This window comes from Phalacrocorax carbo, chromosome 5 (assembly GCF_963921805.1).
Source record: "Phalacrocorax carbo chromosome 5, bPhaCar2.1, whole genome shotgun sequence".
Classification (NCBI taxonomy): Eukaryota; Metazoa; Chordata; class Aves; order Suliformes; family Phalacrocoracidae; genus Phalacrocorax; species Phalacrocorax carbo.
The window spans coordinates 26,617,967-26,635,212 of record NC_087517.1 but is presented as its reverse complement, the minus strand read 5'-3'; the positions used below and the strand labels follow the sequence as shown (position 1 = coordinate 26,635,212).

Sequence of the window (17,246 nt, the reverse complement as noted above, 5' to 3'; positions counted from 1 at the left end):
TTTATTTATACTGAAATACTATTTATTAACTTTGAGTACATAGTTAACTCTGGCTTAGTTTATTCAGCATCGATAATTTAATGTCTCTACATGCATTTAGAGAATGCCAAAACTGTAGAAAAGGTCAATCACCAAATACCTTATAAACATTAAGGAATTAAGTCTAGTGAGTCAAACACATATTAAAGAGGAATAGCCTTGAGGTCTTGATTCCTTATTAAAACTGTGATGCCAAGTTTCTAATTTCATAATCTACTTACTGTATTGACACTGTTTAATCTATGTCATTATGTGAAGTCCATACAAAAGCATCGGTATGCTTTTTTTTTTCTTAAACAGATCGCCCATCACCTCCAGTAGGCCCAGTTATATTTGATGAAGTTCATAAAGATCATATGATAGTTTCCTGGAAACCTCCATTAGATGATGGAGGCAGTGAAATTACCAATTACATTATTGAGAAGAAGGATGCACACAGAGACGTGTGGATGCCAGTTACATCTGCCACAGTTAAGACAACATGCAAAATTCCTAAACTGCTTGAAGGAAGAGATTATCAAATTCGAATTTATGCTGAAAATCTTTATGGCATAAGTGATCCTCTCATCTCTGATGAGATGAAAGCCAAGGACCGTTTCCGTATGTTATTCATTTGCTATCTTACTTTGATACTTCAACCTTTACTCTGTTTATAGTGCTCATAAACACTTTTTTCTTTTTCCCCAGGTGTTCCTGATGCACCTGAGCAACCGATCATTAAGGATGTTACCAAAGACTCTGCAGTAGTGGTTTGGAACAAACCATATGATGGAGGCAAACCAATAACAAACTATATTGTAGAAAAGAAGGAAACAATGGCTACAAGATGGGTCAGAGTTACCAAAGACCCGATTTTCCCCAGTACTCAGTTCAAAGTACCTGACCTCCTTGAAGGCTGTCAATATGAATTCCGTGTTTCAGCAGAAAATGAAATTGGCGTTGGTGATCCTAGTCCACCATCAAAGCCAATTTTCGCTAGAGATCCAATCGGTAAAGTATTTAATTTCTTATTGAAATTGTAATGCACTCTTCATTTCAGTCAGAAAATAATTTTAATAATTTCCTCTTTTTTCCATTTCTTTCTCTTTTTTTGCATTTTTAACAGCAAAACCAAGTCCACCTGTTAATCCAGAAGCAGTAGATAAAACTAGAAATTCGGTTGATTTATCTTGGCAACCACCACGCCATGATGGTAATGGCAAGATAATTGGCTACCTTGTGGAATATCAGAAAGTTGGAGATGAAGAATGGAAAAAGGCCAATCTTACAGCAGATTCTTGTCCTGAAACAAAATACAAAGTCACTGGCCTTACCGAGGGTTTGACCTATAAATTCAGGGTCAAGGCAGTCAATGCAGCAGGTGAATCTGAGCCAGCCTATGTTCCCGATCCAGTAGAAGTAAAGGACAGACTTGGTGAGTTTAATAAAATCAGATAAGTTTACCTAAGAAGAGATTATTTTTCCTCTAAATTTCTAAAAACATATCATTTTGATTCCAGAACCTCCCGAGCTGATACTTGATGCTAATATGGCCCGAGAACAGCATGTAAAAGCTGGAGATACCCTGAGACTTAGTGCTGTTATTAAAGGTGTTCCATTCCCAAAAGTTTCTTGGAAAAAAGAAGGTCATGAGGTCTCACCCAAAGCTGATATTGAAGTTACAGGAGTTGGCAGTAAGCTTGAAATTCGTAACACTGTCCATGAAGATGGGGGAATTTACTCCCTAACAGTTGAAAATCCAGCTGGTTCAAAGACTGTTTCAGTAAAAGTTGTTGTCTTAGGTAATCTTTTTGATGTTCCTTTTATATTGCATGTTTTTATTCTATAATTAGAGATTAAGAAATAAAGGAATGTCTGGAAAATATCAATAAACCTAGTTATAAGAAATGCACAGTAGAAAAAGGACTAAAAATTACATTAAATATTAATTTATCTTGAAATTTACTAGGCTTTGTAAAAAATTCTTTGGTTATCAAATAAATAACAGATTCCATTTTTGTGAATATTAGATAAGCCTGGTCCACCCAGAAATCTGCAAATCAGTGAAGTTAGAAGCGATTCTTGCTATCTCACTTGGATGGAACCAGAAGATGATGGTGGCTCTGTCATTACCAACTATGTGGTGGAAAGGAAAGATGTAGCTTCTGCTCAGTGGGTAGCCATCTCATCTTCCTCTAAGAAACGCAGTCACATGGCTAAATATCTGATAGAAGGCACTCAGTATATCTTCCGAGTTGCAGCTGAGAATCAGTTTGGTCGAGGTCCATATGTGGAAACACTTAAGCCTATTAAAGCTATGGATCCACTGCGTAAGTGTTTTTCAGTTATATGATTGGTTTTGTCATATTGTTCTCGGTAATTTTTTGAGATTAACTTGTTGGTACTAATGTGAACATGGTACACTGCTACCATAGATTGGCCATCCTAGTAACTATTTTGGTTTTGTGTTTTAAAAGATCCTCCGGGGCCACCAAAGAATCTGCATCATGTAGATGTTGACAAGACTGAAGTTTCCCTTGTTTGGAATCGACCAGATCGTGACGGTGGTGCTGAGATAACTGGATATTTGGTGGAATATCAAGAAGATGGTGCAGATGAGTGGACAAAGTTCCAGACAGTCCCTATGTTAGACTGTGTTGTTACAGGCCTACAAAAAGGGAAAATATACAAATTCCGTGTGAAAGCTCAGAATATTGTTGGTCTTAGCCTTCCAGATACAACTATACCAATAGAGTGTCAAGAAAAACTAGGTGATTTTTAGTTTTCCATGTTGTTTCACTGATTCTTTCTCTCTTTCTTTAAGTATTTCCCCTGAAAATTTAATTTCTATTTTCCTCTAATTTCAGTACCTCCCTCCGTGGAACTAGATGTGAAGTTAATTGAAGGTCTTGTTGTTAAAGCTGGCACCACAGTGCGACTTCCTGCAATTATGAGAGGTGTGCCAGTTCCCACTGCAAAATGGATTACCGATGGCACTGAAATTAAAACAGATGGCAGACACAAGATTGAGACTGATGATTATTCAACTGTACTTACCATCAAAGACTGTATAAGAAAAGATACAGGAGAATATCTGCTCACAGTATCTAATGCAGCTGGCAGCAAAACTGTTGCTCTACATCTCACAGTTTTGGATGTTCCTGGCCCACCAACTGGTCCTATTAATATTCTTGAAGTAACACCAGAACATATGGTTATTTCTTGGCGCCCTCCTAAAGATGATGGTGGAAGTCCTATAATAAATTATATTGTTGAGAAGCGTCAATCAAAGAAAGAAACTTGGGGAGTAGTTAGCTCTGGAACAAGTCACACAAAAATTAAGATTCCACGACTGCAGAAAGGCTGTGAATATATTTTCCGTGTTCGGGCGGAAAATAAGATAGGCATTGGTGCACCCCTTGATTCAGAACCAACAGTTGCTAAATATATGTTTGATCCACCATCCCCACCTGGTAAGCCAACTGTCTATGATATTACAGAAAATGCAGCAACAGTGTCCTGGACCCTACCAAAATCTGATGGTGGAACTCCAATAACTGGTTATATACTTGAACGTCGGGAAACATCTGGTAAATGGGTGCGTGTCAATAAGACACCAATACTTGATATGAAATACAGAGTCACTGGTCTTTTTGAAGGCAACACATATGAATTCAGAGTTTTTGCAGAAAATATGGTGGGCTTAAGCAAACCATCTCCAAGCTCTGACCCAATAAAAGCGTCACGTCCTATCACTCCTCCTGGACCACCTATAAATCCAAAATTAAAAGACAAAACCAGAGAAACAGCTGATCTTGTATGGACAAAGCCCCTCAAAGATGGTGGCAGCCCGATTCTGGGATACATTGTGGAATGTCAGAAAACTGGAACTACGCAGTGGAATAGGATTAATAAGGATGAACTCATTAGACAGTGTGCTTTCAGAGTACCTGGTTTAATAGAAGGAAATGAATATAAATTCCGAATAAAAGCTGTCAACATTGTCGGAGAGGGAGAACCAAGAGAACTGGCAGAAACTGTACTTGCAAAGGATATTCTTTCTCCTCCAGAAGTAAGCCTAGATGTGACCTGTCGAGACTTAATTACTGTCCGAGTAGGCCAAACAATTCATATTACTGGTAAAGTAAAAGGCAGGCCAGACCCTGACGTAACATGGTCTAAAGATGGCAAAGTAATAGTCCAAGAAAAGCGTGTTGAAATACTCCATGATCTACCTAATGTTGAACTGCAAGTGAAAGAAGCCAAAAGATCTGATCATGGCAAATATATAATAGCAGCTAAGAACAGCTGTGGGCATGCTCAAGCTTTTGCTGTTGTTAATGTACTTGACAGACCTGGACCATGTCAGAACCTGAAAATAAGCTATGTCACAAAAGATTCTTGTATGATCGCGTGGGAGAGTCCAGTGGATAACGGTGGCTCTGAAATTACAAATTACATAGTAGAGTACCGCCAACCAAACCAGAAAGGATGGTCAATTGTCTCCTCTGACATCACTAAACGATTAGTAAAAGCAAATCTTATAGAGAACCGTGAATACTTCTTCAGAGTTTGTGCAGAAAACAAAATAGGTCCAGGTCCTTGCATTGAGACCAAGACTCCTATACTTGCTATCAATCCTATTGACAAGCCTGGAGCGCCAGAAAATCTTCATATTGCAGAGAAAGGAAAGACATTTGTATATCTGAAATGGAGAAGGCCAGATTATGATGGTGGAAGTCCCAATTTAAGTTATCACGTTGAGAGAAAACTGAAAGATTCAGATGAATGGGAAAGGGTTCACAAAGGCAGCATTAAGGAAACACACTACATGGTAGATAAATGTGTTGAAAATAAGATTTACCAATTCCGAGTTCAAACCAAGAATGAGGCAGGTGAAAGTGACTGGGTAAGAACAGCTGAAGTTGTTGTGAAGGAAGATCTGCAGAAACCAGTGCTAGACTTGAAGTTAAGTGGGGTGCTAACTGTGAAAGCAGGTGACACAATTAGAATTGAGGCTGGAGTCAGAGGAAAGCCACAGCCTGAGGTTGTATGGACAAAAGACAAAGATGCTACAGATCTAACCAGGTCTCCAAGAGTCAGTATTGAAACAACTTCTGACACATCTAAGTTTGTTCTCACAAAATCAAGGCGTAGTGATGGTGGGAAATATGTGATTACTGCAACTAACACAGCTGGTAGCTTTGTAGCATATGCTACTGTTATTGTCTTGGATAAACCTGGTCCCGTAAGAAACTTGAAAGTCACTGACATTTCAAGTGATAGATGTACTGTTACTTGGGACCCTCCAGAAGATGATGGTGGTTGTGAAATACAGAACTACATCCTGGAAAAATGTGAAAGCAAGCGTATGGTTTGGTCTACATACTCTTCCTCTGTCCTAACAACCTCTGCAAATGTGACACGCCTCATTGAAGGTAATGAATATATATTCAGAGTACGTGCAGAGAATAAAATGGGCACTGGTCCACCAACAGAAACACACCCAATTATTGCAAAAACAAAATATGATAGACCTGGACGTCCCGACCCTCCAGATGTCACAAGAGTTAGCAAAGAAGAGATGACTGTAGTTTGGAATCCACCAGAATATGATGGTGGCAAATCAATTACAGGATACATTTTAGAGAAGAAAGAGAAACGATCACTAAGATGGGTTCCTGTTACTAAGACTGCAATCCCAGAGAGACGCAAGAAGGTTACTAATCTCATCCCTGGTCACGAATATCAGTTCCGCGTCAGTGCCGAAAATGAAGTTGGACTTGGAGAACCAAGCTTGCCATCAAGACCTGTAGTAGCAAAAGACCCAATAGGTATCATACCATTGTATTCTACAGTATTTTGGTTTAATGTTAACATAACAGACTGCTAAACTGCACGACTGTGTTCTTATCTGTAATATTTTTTTTGTCCTTCAGAACCACCTGGTCCTCCCACAAACTTGAGAGTGGTTGATAGCACAAAGAGTTCCATAACCCTTGGATGGGGAAAACCAGTGTATGATGGTGGTGCTCCAATTATTGGATATGTTGTGGAAATTAGACCAAAAGTTGAGGGTGCTGATCCTGAAGCAGGATGGAAACGATGCAATGTTGCTGCCCAAGTTATTCATACAGAATTTACAGCCACAGGCCTGGATGAGAACCAGTTATATGAGTTCAGAGTCTCTGCCCAAAACCAAGTTGGCCTTGGCCGACCAGCTGAACTGAAAGAAGCTGTGTCTCCCAAAGAAATACTTGGTGAGTTTTCCCATCTTTTTTTTGAGTATTTGCGTACAATCTTTATTTGCTCTGGTTTTATTTCATGTGCTAAACTTTGCATTTTGTTTCTTTAATTTTGTCTTTCAGAACCTCCTGAGATTGAGTTGGATGCAAGCATGAGAAAGTTAGTCACAGTCAGGGCAGGATGCCCTATTAGACTTTTTGCAATTATTAGGGGTCGCCCAGCACCAAAAGTCACCTGGAGGAGAATGGGTATTGATAATGTTATCAGAAAAGGACAAGTTGATCTGGTTGACACTATGGCCTTCTGTGTCATCCCTGATTCAACACGTGATGACTCAGGCAAATATTCATTGACGCTTGTTAATGCAGCTGGAGAAAAGGCTGTATTTGTGAATGTCAGAGTCCTGGGTAAGTAATGAGAGAAATACCTCTAGACAATTTTTTAACTATATTGAATGTTCATTGGAGGAATTTTTATGACCCCCAGGTGCTACAGTTTTTGAGCACAACTCTGTCAGCTAATACTAACTCTCTATGATTAGGAAGATGATAGCCCCCCCCCCCCCCTTAATTTTAACTTATTAAAGAAAAAAAAAGACTAGCATAAATTGAAATTTCTTTATAGATACTCCTGGACCTGTGTCAGACTTCAAGGTATCAGATGTCACCAAGATGTCATGCCATCTTTCATGGGCACCTCCAGAGAATGACGGTGGTAGCCCAGTGACTCATTACATCCTGCAGAAACGTGAGGCTGACAGGAAGACCTGGGGAACAGTCACTGCAGAACTAAAGAAAACTAGTTTCCAAATAGCTAACCTCGTACCTGGAAATGAATATTTCTTTAGAGTAACAGCAGTAAACGAATATGGGTCAGGTGTTCCAAGTGACTTACCAAAACCAGTTCTAGCAACAGATCCCCTAAGTAAGTATGCCTTCATGCACATTTTATGGATTTTTTTTTTTTCTAATTTTAATAAGATTTTGCATTTTTTTAAAGAAGTTGTTTCTAAATGGGACAATGCCACTAACTACTCAATAATAAACATAAATATTTCTGTACCAGTTTCTTTCAAATAATACAATCTATTAATATAGTGTCTTTGCAATTTTTAAGAATTTTGCTCTTTTCCATTCTTGTTGAATTAGCACAGATAGCATCCAATAATTCAACAAGTATTTGATAGTCAGAAAATCTTGGAAATTCAGTGTTTAATGTGTTCTATGTTTTTAGTGTTTGGGTTTTTTTTCCCCTGCAAGGTGAACCTGATCCACCAAGAAAACTTGAAGTTACTGAGATTACGAAGAATAGTGCTACTTTAGGCTGGCTGCCACCACTGCGTGATGGAGGCGCTAAAGTTGATGGGTACATTGTTAGCTACAGAGAAGATGACCAACCAGCGGATCGTTGGACAGAATATTCAGTTGTTAAAGATCTCTCCATTGTTGTAGCTGGTCTGAAAGAGGGAAAGAAGTACAAGTTTAGAGTGGCAGCTAGAAATGCTGTAGGAGTAAGCTTGCCAAGAGAAACTGAAGGAGTATTTGAAATTAAAGAACAACTCAGTAAGTAACAATTTAAATACTACCTATGTTGCAATATTCTGCTTTAATAATGAGACAAGCAAGAATTCTAGTTTTTCAAGTGAGTCGCAGAAAGACATACACTTTATGAAGTCATCTGGAGGATTATGGTTAACTGTATTGCATATTTCGACAGGTCAGAAAGAATGAGAGTTGACCACTAATTCAGAATCATTAAAGAATTTTGCAAGTATGGTTTCAGTTGGAACCCGAAGATAGGAACTAAAGAGAAATAATAAACAACTTCAATTAATTTAAAATTAGAGAAAAAGAGTCAGAGTGGTATTCTGAGAGATTAATGGGGCTAAAAGTGGGAGCTGTTTTAAGAGAAGAGGAAACAAGTTGTTTATATTGTAGAGTTGTTTGAGAATGTGAAGTGAAATTCAGGGAGAACAGGTTGGTCTAATTAAGGTGGTAGGGTCCCTGAGGCACAAGAAGACATAGGGGTAAGGGACAGATGAGAAGAACCTTCTTCATCTGTGACATGGAAAGAGGAAAAGAGAAGTACAGGAGCAAAAGAGGATGCAAACTAGCCAATGGCAGGAAGAAAAGTACACCAACCATCCTGCCAGGTTTCTTTTGGAAGAAACCACAAAAGATTTTGTGCAAAAGACATAGTAGGAGAAGGGGCTCTACCTGATGAATAATTCAAGGGTAGAAAAATATTGACTGTGGAAGTGGGTTTAGTTCAGCAAGAACTTCAGTCTTTCTTTTCTCCTTCATGTTTGTCTCGTAGAAAGTCAGCAATAAGTGAGCACTGACAAGTTCCAGATATAAAGATTAATTGTTTCATGCATTAGTAGTGCATAAGTCTCTACATAAACATGTGAGAAGGCAATCCAAACTCAAAAATATTCTATTTTAAACTGTACAAGAATGTAAAAGTAGGACTGGAATAGATATTCCCCACTGCAGAATCTCTAGTTGTCCATAAGTGGAACTCAAATAAAAAATTATCAAGTCATTCTTACTGGTGATTCTACTTGAAAGAGAAGCAGAGAACTTTCACATGAAAACATAAGAAAAAGTAAATTAATATGTCACAGAACTTGTATTTATATGTTGTCTGTGGTTTTTTTTTCAGTCCCACCTAAGATCCTTATGCCTGATCATGTTCACATTAAAGCTGGAAAGAAATTGAGAATCGAAGCTCATGTATATGGGAAGCCTCAGCCAGTCTGTAAATGGTTGAAAGGAGATCAAGATGTACTTACATCCAGTCGTCTTGCTGTGCATAAAGCAGAAAAGTCTTCTGTTCTTATCATTAAGGATGTGACTAGAAAAGATTCTGATTTTTACACTCTTACTGCAGAAAATAGCTCTGGTACTGATCGACAGAAAATCAGAGTGATAGTTATGGGTATGTTCCATTTGATTATTTTTAAACCCAGCTTATACAAAACTAGTTGTAATATATTCCAATGATTGCCATTTTCTTTCATCCCTTTTTTCTTAATATACTTTTTTGTGCAGATAAACCAGGTCCACCACAGCCTCCATTTGATATTTCTGAAATAGATGCTGATGCTTGCACTCTTGCATGGCATATACCTCTCGAAGATGGTGGCAGTAACATTACAAACTATGTAGTTGAGAAATGTGATGTAAGCCGAGGGGACTGGGTAACAGCTTTAGCTTCTGTCACAAAAACAAGCTGCAGAATTGGAAAACTGATTCCTGGAGAAGAGTATATGTTCCGTGTTCGTGCTGAAAATCGTTTTGGGATTTCTGAGCCGCTTACTTCCGGCAAGATGATTGCAAGGTTCCCATTTGGTATGCCAGTTTTTGATAGCAGCATTTCTCTTTTAGTCCTCCTAGTAAGAAAGCGTGTGATTGATATCCATCTTTGTATTTCTTTCTAGATGTTCCTAGTGAACCAAAGAATGCACGTATTACCAAGGTCAATAAGGACTGCATTTTTGTTGCCTGGGATAAACCAGATAGTGATGGAGGCAGTCCAATCACTGGTTATCTCATTGAGCGCAAAGAAAGGAACAGTTTACTGTGGGTGAAAGCTAATGACACACCTGTGCGCTCCACAGAATATCCTTGTGTGGGACTCATCGAAGGTCTTGAGTATACTTTCAGAATTTATGCATTGAACAGAGCTGGAGCAAGTAAACCCAGTAAACCAACTGAGTTTGTCACAGCAAGAGCACCAGTTGGTAAGCCAAGGATACCAATAATTTGCAAAAAAGTACTGTTTTTATGGTAATTTTCAATATATCTGCAACTCTTTATGATCTTCAGTTTGCCCTTATGTTTATATTTTCATGTTTACTGTGAGTGCACTGTGTGGGTATGCTGTAAATAGGATGCAGAGCTATTAAAACCATTTCTTCATATGTTAGCTTTTTTGGCAAAACAGACAATAACGTTAGCTTATTTGTCTTAGATCCCCCCGGAAAACCTGAAGTTATTGATGTCACTAAGAGTACTGTATCACTGGTATGGACAAGACCAAAGCATGATGGTGGTAGCAAACTTATTGGCTACTTTGTTGAAGCTTGCAAATTACCTGGTGATAAGTGGGTTCGGTGCAATACAACTCCACATCAAATACCCCTGGAAGAGTATACTGCTACTGATTTGGAAGAAAACGCTCAATATCAGTTTAGAGCAATTGCTAAGACAGCAGTTAACATTAGCCGGCCTTCAGAACCTTCTGATCCAGTGACCATTCATCCAGAAAATGGTAAGAAATGTAAAAGCATTTGAGAACTCTGATAAGAATCTGTGCATATTAAACTAAGACTCCTGTGAAGGATAGGGTGTAGTCTTCCTAGATTGATTAACTCTTGGGCTCTTTCCTTTCAGTTCCCCCCAGAATAGAGTTGGATCTGTCTATGCAATCACAGCTTACAGTAAAAGCTGGAACTAACGTGCGTCTGGAGGCAAATGTATATGGCAAGCCCATGCCAACAATCACCTGGAAGAAAGAAGGAGAAGTTTTAAAGCCATCTGAAGGTGTTAAGATCACCACTAAGAGAAACCTTGCTACAGTTGAGTTGTTCAGTGTTAACAGGAAGCAAACAGGAGACTATACTATTACTGCTGAAAATGCAAGTGGATCAAAGTCAGCAACCATTAAGCTTAAAGTACTTGGTAAGCTAAAGACTGTTAATAAATACATTTACAGTTAAATGATATAGCAAGAGTTAGAGCTATAACAATGTGATGTTAATTCTTCTAGATAAGCCTGGTCCACCGGCCTCCGTTAAAATCAAACATATGTATGCAGATCGTGCAATGCTTTCTTGGGAGCCTCCTCTGGAAGATGGAGGTTCAGAAATTACTAACTACATTGTGGACAAGCGTGAAACAAGCAGACCAAACTGGGCCCAAGTCAGTGCAAATGTACCCATTACAAGTTGCACAGTGGAGAAACTAATAGAAGGACATGAATATCAGTTCCGCATATGTGCTGAAAACAAATATGGTGTTGGAGATCCTATCTTGACTGAACCAGCCGTTGCTAAGAATCCATATGGTAAGTGCTTTGTGGGATAGCTTCATCAGTCACTGTTTTTTTTCTGCACACTTATGAATGTGAATATAACTTTCAAATAAATCTTCACAGATGTACCCGGACCTTGTGATCCACCGATAATTAGCAATGTAACAAAAGATTTTATGACTGTTAGCTGGAAGCCACCAGCTAGTGATGGTGGATCCCCAATAACTGGTTATATACTTGAGAAGCGTGAAACTAAGGCTCTTAACTGGACAAAGGTAAACAGAAAGCCTGTCATTGAAAGAACTGTTAAGGCTACTGGACTCCAAGAAGGAACAGAATATGAGTTCCGGGTGACAGCGTTGAATAAGGCTGGACCTGGCAAGCCTAGTGCACCATCTAAAGCAGTGTATGCTCGTGATCCTCAATGTAAGCTAAAAGTCTCAGATATTTTCCATAGTTATTTCCAAATATTTTCATACAGCATTTGGTACAATAACTTTATGTTATTTTAATTCTCAGATCCTCCTGGCCCACCTGCTTTCCCAAAAGTCACTGATACTACTCGTAATTCAATAAGCCTGTCATGGAGCAAACCAGCATATGATGGAGGAAGCCCTATTATTGGTTATCTAGTGGAAGCAAAACGAGCTGACACAGACAACTGGGTCAGATGCAATCTGCCCAAGAACTTACAGGCTACGCAATTTGTGGTAACAGGGCTGATAGAAGACACAGAGTACCAGTTCCGTGTTTATGCTGTCAATAAGATTGGATACAGTGATCCAAGTGATGTTCCTGATAAACACACTGCCAAAGACATTTTAAGTATGTTCACTGAAAACAAATTACCTTTTTGACTTTTGCTTTAATTGATGAGATGGGTTCCAAAGACAGGGTTTGTCACAGATCACAGAAGAAGATTAATTTGGAATGTGTGACTTCTCAGAAAAATGTAGGCTAAAAGTGGCTAATCTGGAAGAGAATAAGGCAGTTAGGAACTAAGTAGAATCTAACCGGTGTCTATTTTTTTCATTTGTATGCTAGGTACTCTTTAGTCCTCCTATTTTGGGTCTTCAAGAGTTTTTTCTTTCTCTAATCCCAAAATTAGACTTTCCAGATCTCTCTTCTATTCTTCAAACTTTCAGTCTTCTTCATGTCTTCTGAATAATTTGAAGCCAAGGTTACTATTCTAAGCTTCTGTGTGGCATGCTGTTTAATTGAATGACACTTATTCCTGAAAAGCCATGCTGGTTTCTGTATGTATTTTGCTGTATGTACAAAAGCATGGCTTCACAGACTGTCTTGGTTCAAGATAAGCAGTACAGTCCAGGAGACTTTGAAACTCCTTTGAGTCCTAGAGTAACGAGGAGACTTCTTCACATGATAAGTAATATAAATGGTAAAAGGCAGAAAAAAGGGAAGTGAAATGAGTGCAAAAAATGCCAAGTTTGCAAATTATCTTGAAATGGGATCCAGGACACGAACTCAGTAACATCATCACAGGCATGAGAACAAATTGGTTAATCCAGTGAAATGCCAGTAAAGAGGGATGTTTTGTCTCAGTAACTTTAGTGATAGTCTTAAAGATTATATTTTAATTGCTTTTCTTTTGATCCTTTTTTTTTTTTTTCTTAAATACACAGTTCCTCCTGAAGGAGAACTTGATGCAGAACTAAGGAAAGTCCTTGTTTTGCGTGCTGGAGTCACAATGAGACTTTACGTGCCAGTAAGGGGACGTCCACCTCCAAAGATTACATGGTCTAAAGTGGGTGCCAACCTAAGAGATAGACAAGGACTAGACATCAAGTCAACTGATTTTGATACCTTCCTGCGCTGTGAAAATGTAAACAAATATGATGCTGGAAAATATGTCCTCAGTCTGGAGAACAGCTGTGGCAAAAAGGCATACACCATTGTTGTAAAAGTACTTGGTAAGTGTCAGGGGTTTCCCCATTATAATATATTTGTTATCTTTTTAACTTATAATTTTTTTTTTTTATTTTGTTTACTAAATCAAACATGGGGTTGTTGTATTTATCTAGATACTCCAGGCCCTCCAGTTAACCTGATTGTAAAGGAAGCATCTAAGGATTCTGCCTTCATTACATGGGAACCTCCACTAATAGATGGTGGCAGTCCAATCACAAATTATGTTGTTGAAAAACGTGATGCAGAAAGAAAGTCATGGTCCACAGTAACAACTGAATGTCCAAAGACAAGCTGCAGGATAACTAACTTAGAAGAAGGCAAATCTTACTTCTTCAGGGTTTTTGCTGAAAATGAATACGGCATTGGTGACCCCTGTGAAACTCGTGATGCTGTTAAAGCTTCTGGTAAGAAAAAATAATTCATTTTGCCTCTTTCAGTATTCAAATAATTTTTATTTTTAGCCTGAATGGACACTGACTATGCTTTTCTTCCTTCTAGAAACCCCTGGGCCAGTTGTGGATCTAAAAGCTTCAGCTGTAACAAAATCATCTTGCAATTTAGTATGGAAAAAGCCTATCAGTGATGGTGGTAGCCGTATTTTTGCGTATGTTGTTGAGGTCCTGATTGGTGAAGATAAATGGCAAGAAGTCATGCGGGCAAAGAATCTCCATTTTTCAATGAGAGACCTAAAAGAAGGACAAGAATATACTTTCAGAGTGAGAGCCCAGAATGACGCTGGATATGGAACTCCAACAGAGCTCACAATTGTGGCAAGAGATGATGTTGGTAAGAAGCAACCTAAGCTCATTAATTCAATGCTTCTCTTACCCAAATTACGTTTACTTTATGCTTGCTATCATTACTATGCATACATAGAAATCAGATATCTTTAAAACAGCAGAGTTTATGTATAGTTGAATAATCAGTTTCTTTTATTTTTACAGTGGCACCTGATCTTGACTTAAGAGATCTACCTGATTTGTGCTATATAGCTAAAGAGGGTAGTAATTTCCGTCTTAAAATCCCAATTAAAGGCAAGCCTGTCCCAGCTGTAACTTGGAAGAAAGATGAAGACCAGGCACTTGCTGAGAGTGGAAGAGTTGCATTTGAATCTACAGCAGTTAACACCACACTTGTAGTACATGACTGCCAGAAAGCTGATGCTGGAAAATACACAATAACTCTGAAGAATGTTGTTGGCAGCAAGGAAGGCACTATTTCTGTGAAAGTTGTTGGCAAACCTGGCATACCGACAGGTCCAGTGAAATTCGAAGAAGTCACAGCTGATGCCATAACCTTAAAGTGGGGCCCTCCAAAAGATGATGGTGGTTCAGAAATCACTAACTATGTCCTAGAGAAGAGAGATAATGTAAACAATAAGTGGGTGACTTGTGCCTCTGCAGTCCAGAAAACCACATTTAGAGTTACAAGACTTCATGAAGGAAATGAATATACATTTAGGATCAGGGCTGAAAATAAATATGGAGTAGGTGAAGGTCTTAAATCTGACCCTGTCATTGCAAAACATCCATTTGGTAAGTATCCCTTATAATTTTCAAAATTGAAAAAAATGTTTCGGGGTGATATTTATTTCTAATGTTACTGCATTTTTTTTGTATTGTTTAGATGTGCCAGATGCTCCTCCACCTCCCAACATTGTTGATGTTCGGCATGAATCTGTAGCTTTAACTTGGACTGATCCCAGGAGAACTGGAGGCTCACCAATCACAGGTATACCCCCAAAAGTAGCCTTCCTAGTATTTCAGTTAATAGTTCTTTTTCTCTGTCAAAGGGTAAAATAAAACTATCAGGTGTTTATGCTTTAGACTGAGAGATTGAATAATTGATTTCACTGTTTTACTTCCTACTATTTATTATGAATTCTTTTTAAAAAAATAACTTAAAAGATTTGGAAAAGACTAACTGAGAAACAGTATTTTTGCACAGAGCCAAAAAATCTAAAGAAAGAAAACCAAACTCAGCTATATGTTACATTACTTGGGTCCACAAAATTAGCAATTTACATTTACAAACATCTCGTCATTGCAATTACACATATCTGTAATGTAGGTCTACATCCATTTCTTAATCTGGCTTTCAGTGTTCCTCTTGCACAATGCCTGTGACATGCCATATGGGCAGTAAGATGTTTCACAATGCTATGAGAAATTAAGATTTCTAGAAAACCCCTCATATTTTCATCTCACCATTTATCTTCTAGGTTATCACATTGAAGTCAAAGAAAGAAATAGTCTTCTGTGGAAGAGAGCAAATAAAACACCAATTAGAATGAAAGATTTCAGAGTGACAGGGTTAACTGAAGGTCTGGAATATGAATTTAGAGTAATGGCAATCAATATGGCTGGAGTAGGTAAACCAAGCCTGCCATCTGAACCAGTTGTGGCACTTGATCCTATTGGTAAGTCATCAGGAGAATAAAAAGGAAAATTCTGAAATTTGAAATAACTTTTGTTTGACCACTATTTATTTTTTTTTCTTCTAGATCCCCCTGGGAAACCTGAAGTTATCAATGTAACTAGGAACTCAGTAACACTCATTTGGACAGAACCAAAATATGATGGTGGACATAAGTTAACTGGTTATATTGTTGAAAAGCGTGATTTACCCTCAAAGGCTTGGACAAAAGCTAATCATGTGAATGTTCCAGACTGTGCATTTACTGTAACTGACCTCACTGAAGGCTCCAAATATGAGTTCAGAATTAGAGCAAAGAACACTGCTGGAGCTATCAGTCCTCCATCTGAATCCACAGGAACCATAATATGCAAGGATGAGTATGGTATGTAGATGGCATTAAAAATGTAGAATTTTATTTGAATAATTAATAGCAAATCCTCTTTATTTTTTTTTTCTGCTATGTTCTTGTTTTAACAATTAGGTTTGTTTGTTTGTTTATTTGTTTTGACAGAGGCACCAAGCATTGTTATCGATCCTACTTTGAAGGAAGGTTTAACAGTAAAAGCAGGAGAAACCATTACAGTGTCTGCTATTAGTATCCGTGGCAAACCACCTCCAACTTCAGCATGGTCAAAAGCTGGAAAAGATTTTAGACCTTCAGAGCTTGTGCACATTGAAACCACACCAACTTCTTCTACTCTAACTGTTAAATATGCAGCCAGAAAAGATTCTGGGGAATACACAATCACTGCAACCAATCCTTTTGGCACTAAGCAGGAAAGCATAAATGTGAAAGTTTTAGATGTTCCAGGACCTCCAGGGCCTATTGAGGTCAGCAATGTTTCAGCAGAAAAAGCGACTCTTACATGGTCACCTCCTGCAGAAGATGGTGGATCACCAGTCAAATCATATGTTCTTGAAAAGAGAGAAACTAGCCGACTGCTTTGGACATTGGTTGCTGAAAATATTGAAAGCTGTAGGCACGTTGTTAGCAAGCTCATTCAAGGAAATGAATATGTTTTCCGCGTGTCAGCAGTAAATCAATATGGCAAGGGTGAACCAGTACAATCAGAACCAGTTAAAATGGTGGATAGATTTGGTACGTAGAATAAGCTGAGAAGTTCCAGTGTGTTTTTTATTAATCTCTGAAGACTTGATTTTTAGTTTAACTGTACTTTTTTCTTCCTTATCAGGTCCCCCAGGCCCTCCTGGAAAACCAGAAGTAACAAATGTGACTAAAAATACTGTCACAGTTACCTGGAAAAGACCAGTAGATGATGGTGGAAGTGAAATCACAGGTTACTATGTGGAGCGAAGAGAAAAGAAAGGTTTAAGATGGGTCAGAGCAACAAAGAAACCAGTTTCAGATCTTAGATGCAAAGTAACTGGTCTCCTGGAAGGAAATGAATATGAATTCCGTGTCAGTGCAGAAAATAGAGCAGGAGTTGGACCACCAAGTGATGCTTCAAATTCAGTCATATGCAAGGATGTTACATGTTAGTATCATGCCTTTTCTTTCTTCAGGGTGGGTGGGATGGGCAGAGAGCACATTCAGACAGCATGACTTCCTCTGTAATGTAACGTTTTATCTCTTCCTC

At 38.4% G+C, this 17,246-nt stretch overlaps 1 protein-coding gene across 1 annotated transcript in view; it reads left to right on the top strand.

Annotated features, from left to right (window-relative positions):
* Nucleotides 1–17,246, top strand: part of TTN (titin) — a 241,322-nt gene that overhangs the window by 178,714 nt on the left and 45,362 nt on the right. The window contains exons 237-264 of the mRNA XM_064453243.1: nt 340–639; nt 727–1,029; nt 1,145–1,453; nt 1,539–1,820; nt 2,049–2,348; nt 2,496–2,789; nt 2,886–5,852; nt 5,958–6,278; nt 6,387–6,671; nt 6,889–7,188; nt 7,524–7,826; nt 8,929–9,204; nt 9,318–9,617; nt 9,707–10,009; nt 10,240–10,539; nt 10,662–10,949; nt 11,038–11,334; nt 11,425–11,727; nt 11,821–12,126; nt 12,945–13,232; nt 13,344–13,634; nt 13,729–14,016; nt 14,175–14,765; nt 14,857–14,961; nt 15,452–15,649; nt 15,734–16,030; nt 16,160–16,747; nt 16,842–17,144. Coding sequence (XP_064309313.1) covers nt 340–639; nt 727–1,029; nt 1,145–1,453; nt 1,539–1,820; nt 2,049–2,348; nt 2,496–2,789; nt 2,886–5,852; nt 5,958–6,278; nt 6,387–6,671; nt 6,889–7,188; nt 7,524–7,826; nt 8,929–9,204; nt 9,318–9,617; nt 9,707–10,009; nt 10,240–10,539; nt 10,662–10,949; nt 11,038–11,334; nt 11,425–11,727; nt 11,821–12,126; nt 12,945–13,232; nt 13,344–13,634; nt 13,729–14,016; nt 14,175–14,765; nt 14,857–14,961; nt 15,452–15,649; nt 15,734–16,030; nt 16,160–16,747; nt 16,842–17,144 — 11,286 coding nt within the window. The remainder of the gene's footprint in view (nt 1–339; nt 640–726; nt 1,030–1,144; nt 1,454–1,538; nt 1,821–2,048; nt 2,349–2,495; nt 2,790–2,885; nt 5,853–5,957; nt 6,279–6,386; nt 6,672–6,888; nt 7,189–7,523; nt 7,827–8,928; nt 9,205–9,317; nt 9,618–9,706; nt 10,010–10,239; nt 10,540–10,661; nt 10,950–11,037; nt 11,335–11,424; nt 11,728–11,820; nt 12,127–12,944; nt 13,233–13,343; nt 13,635–13,728; nt 14,017–14,174; nt 14,766–14,856; nt 14,962–15,451; nt 15,650–15,733; nt 16,031–16,159; nt 16,748–16,841; nt 17,145–17,246) is intronic.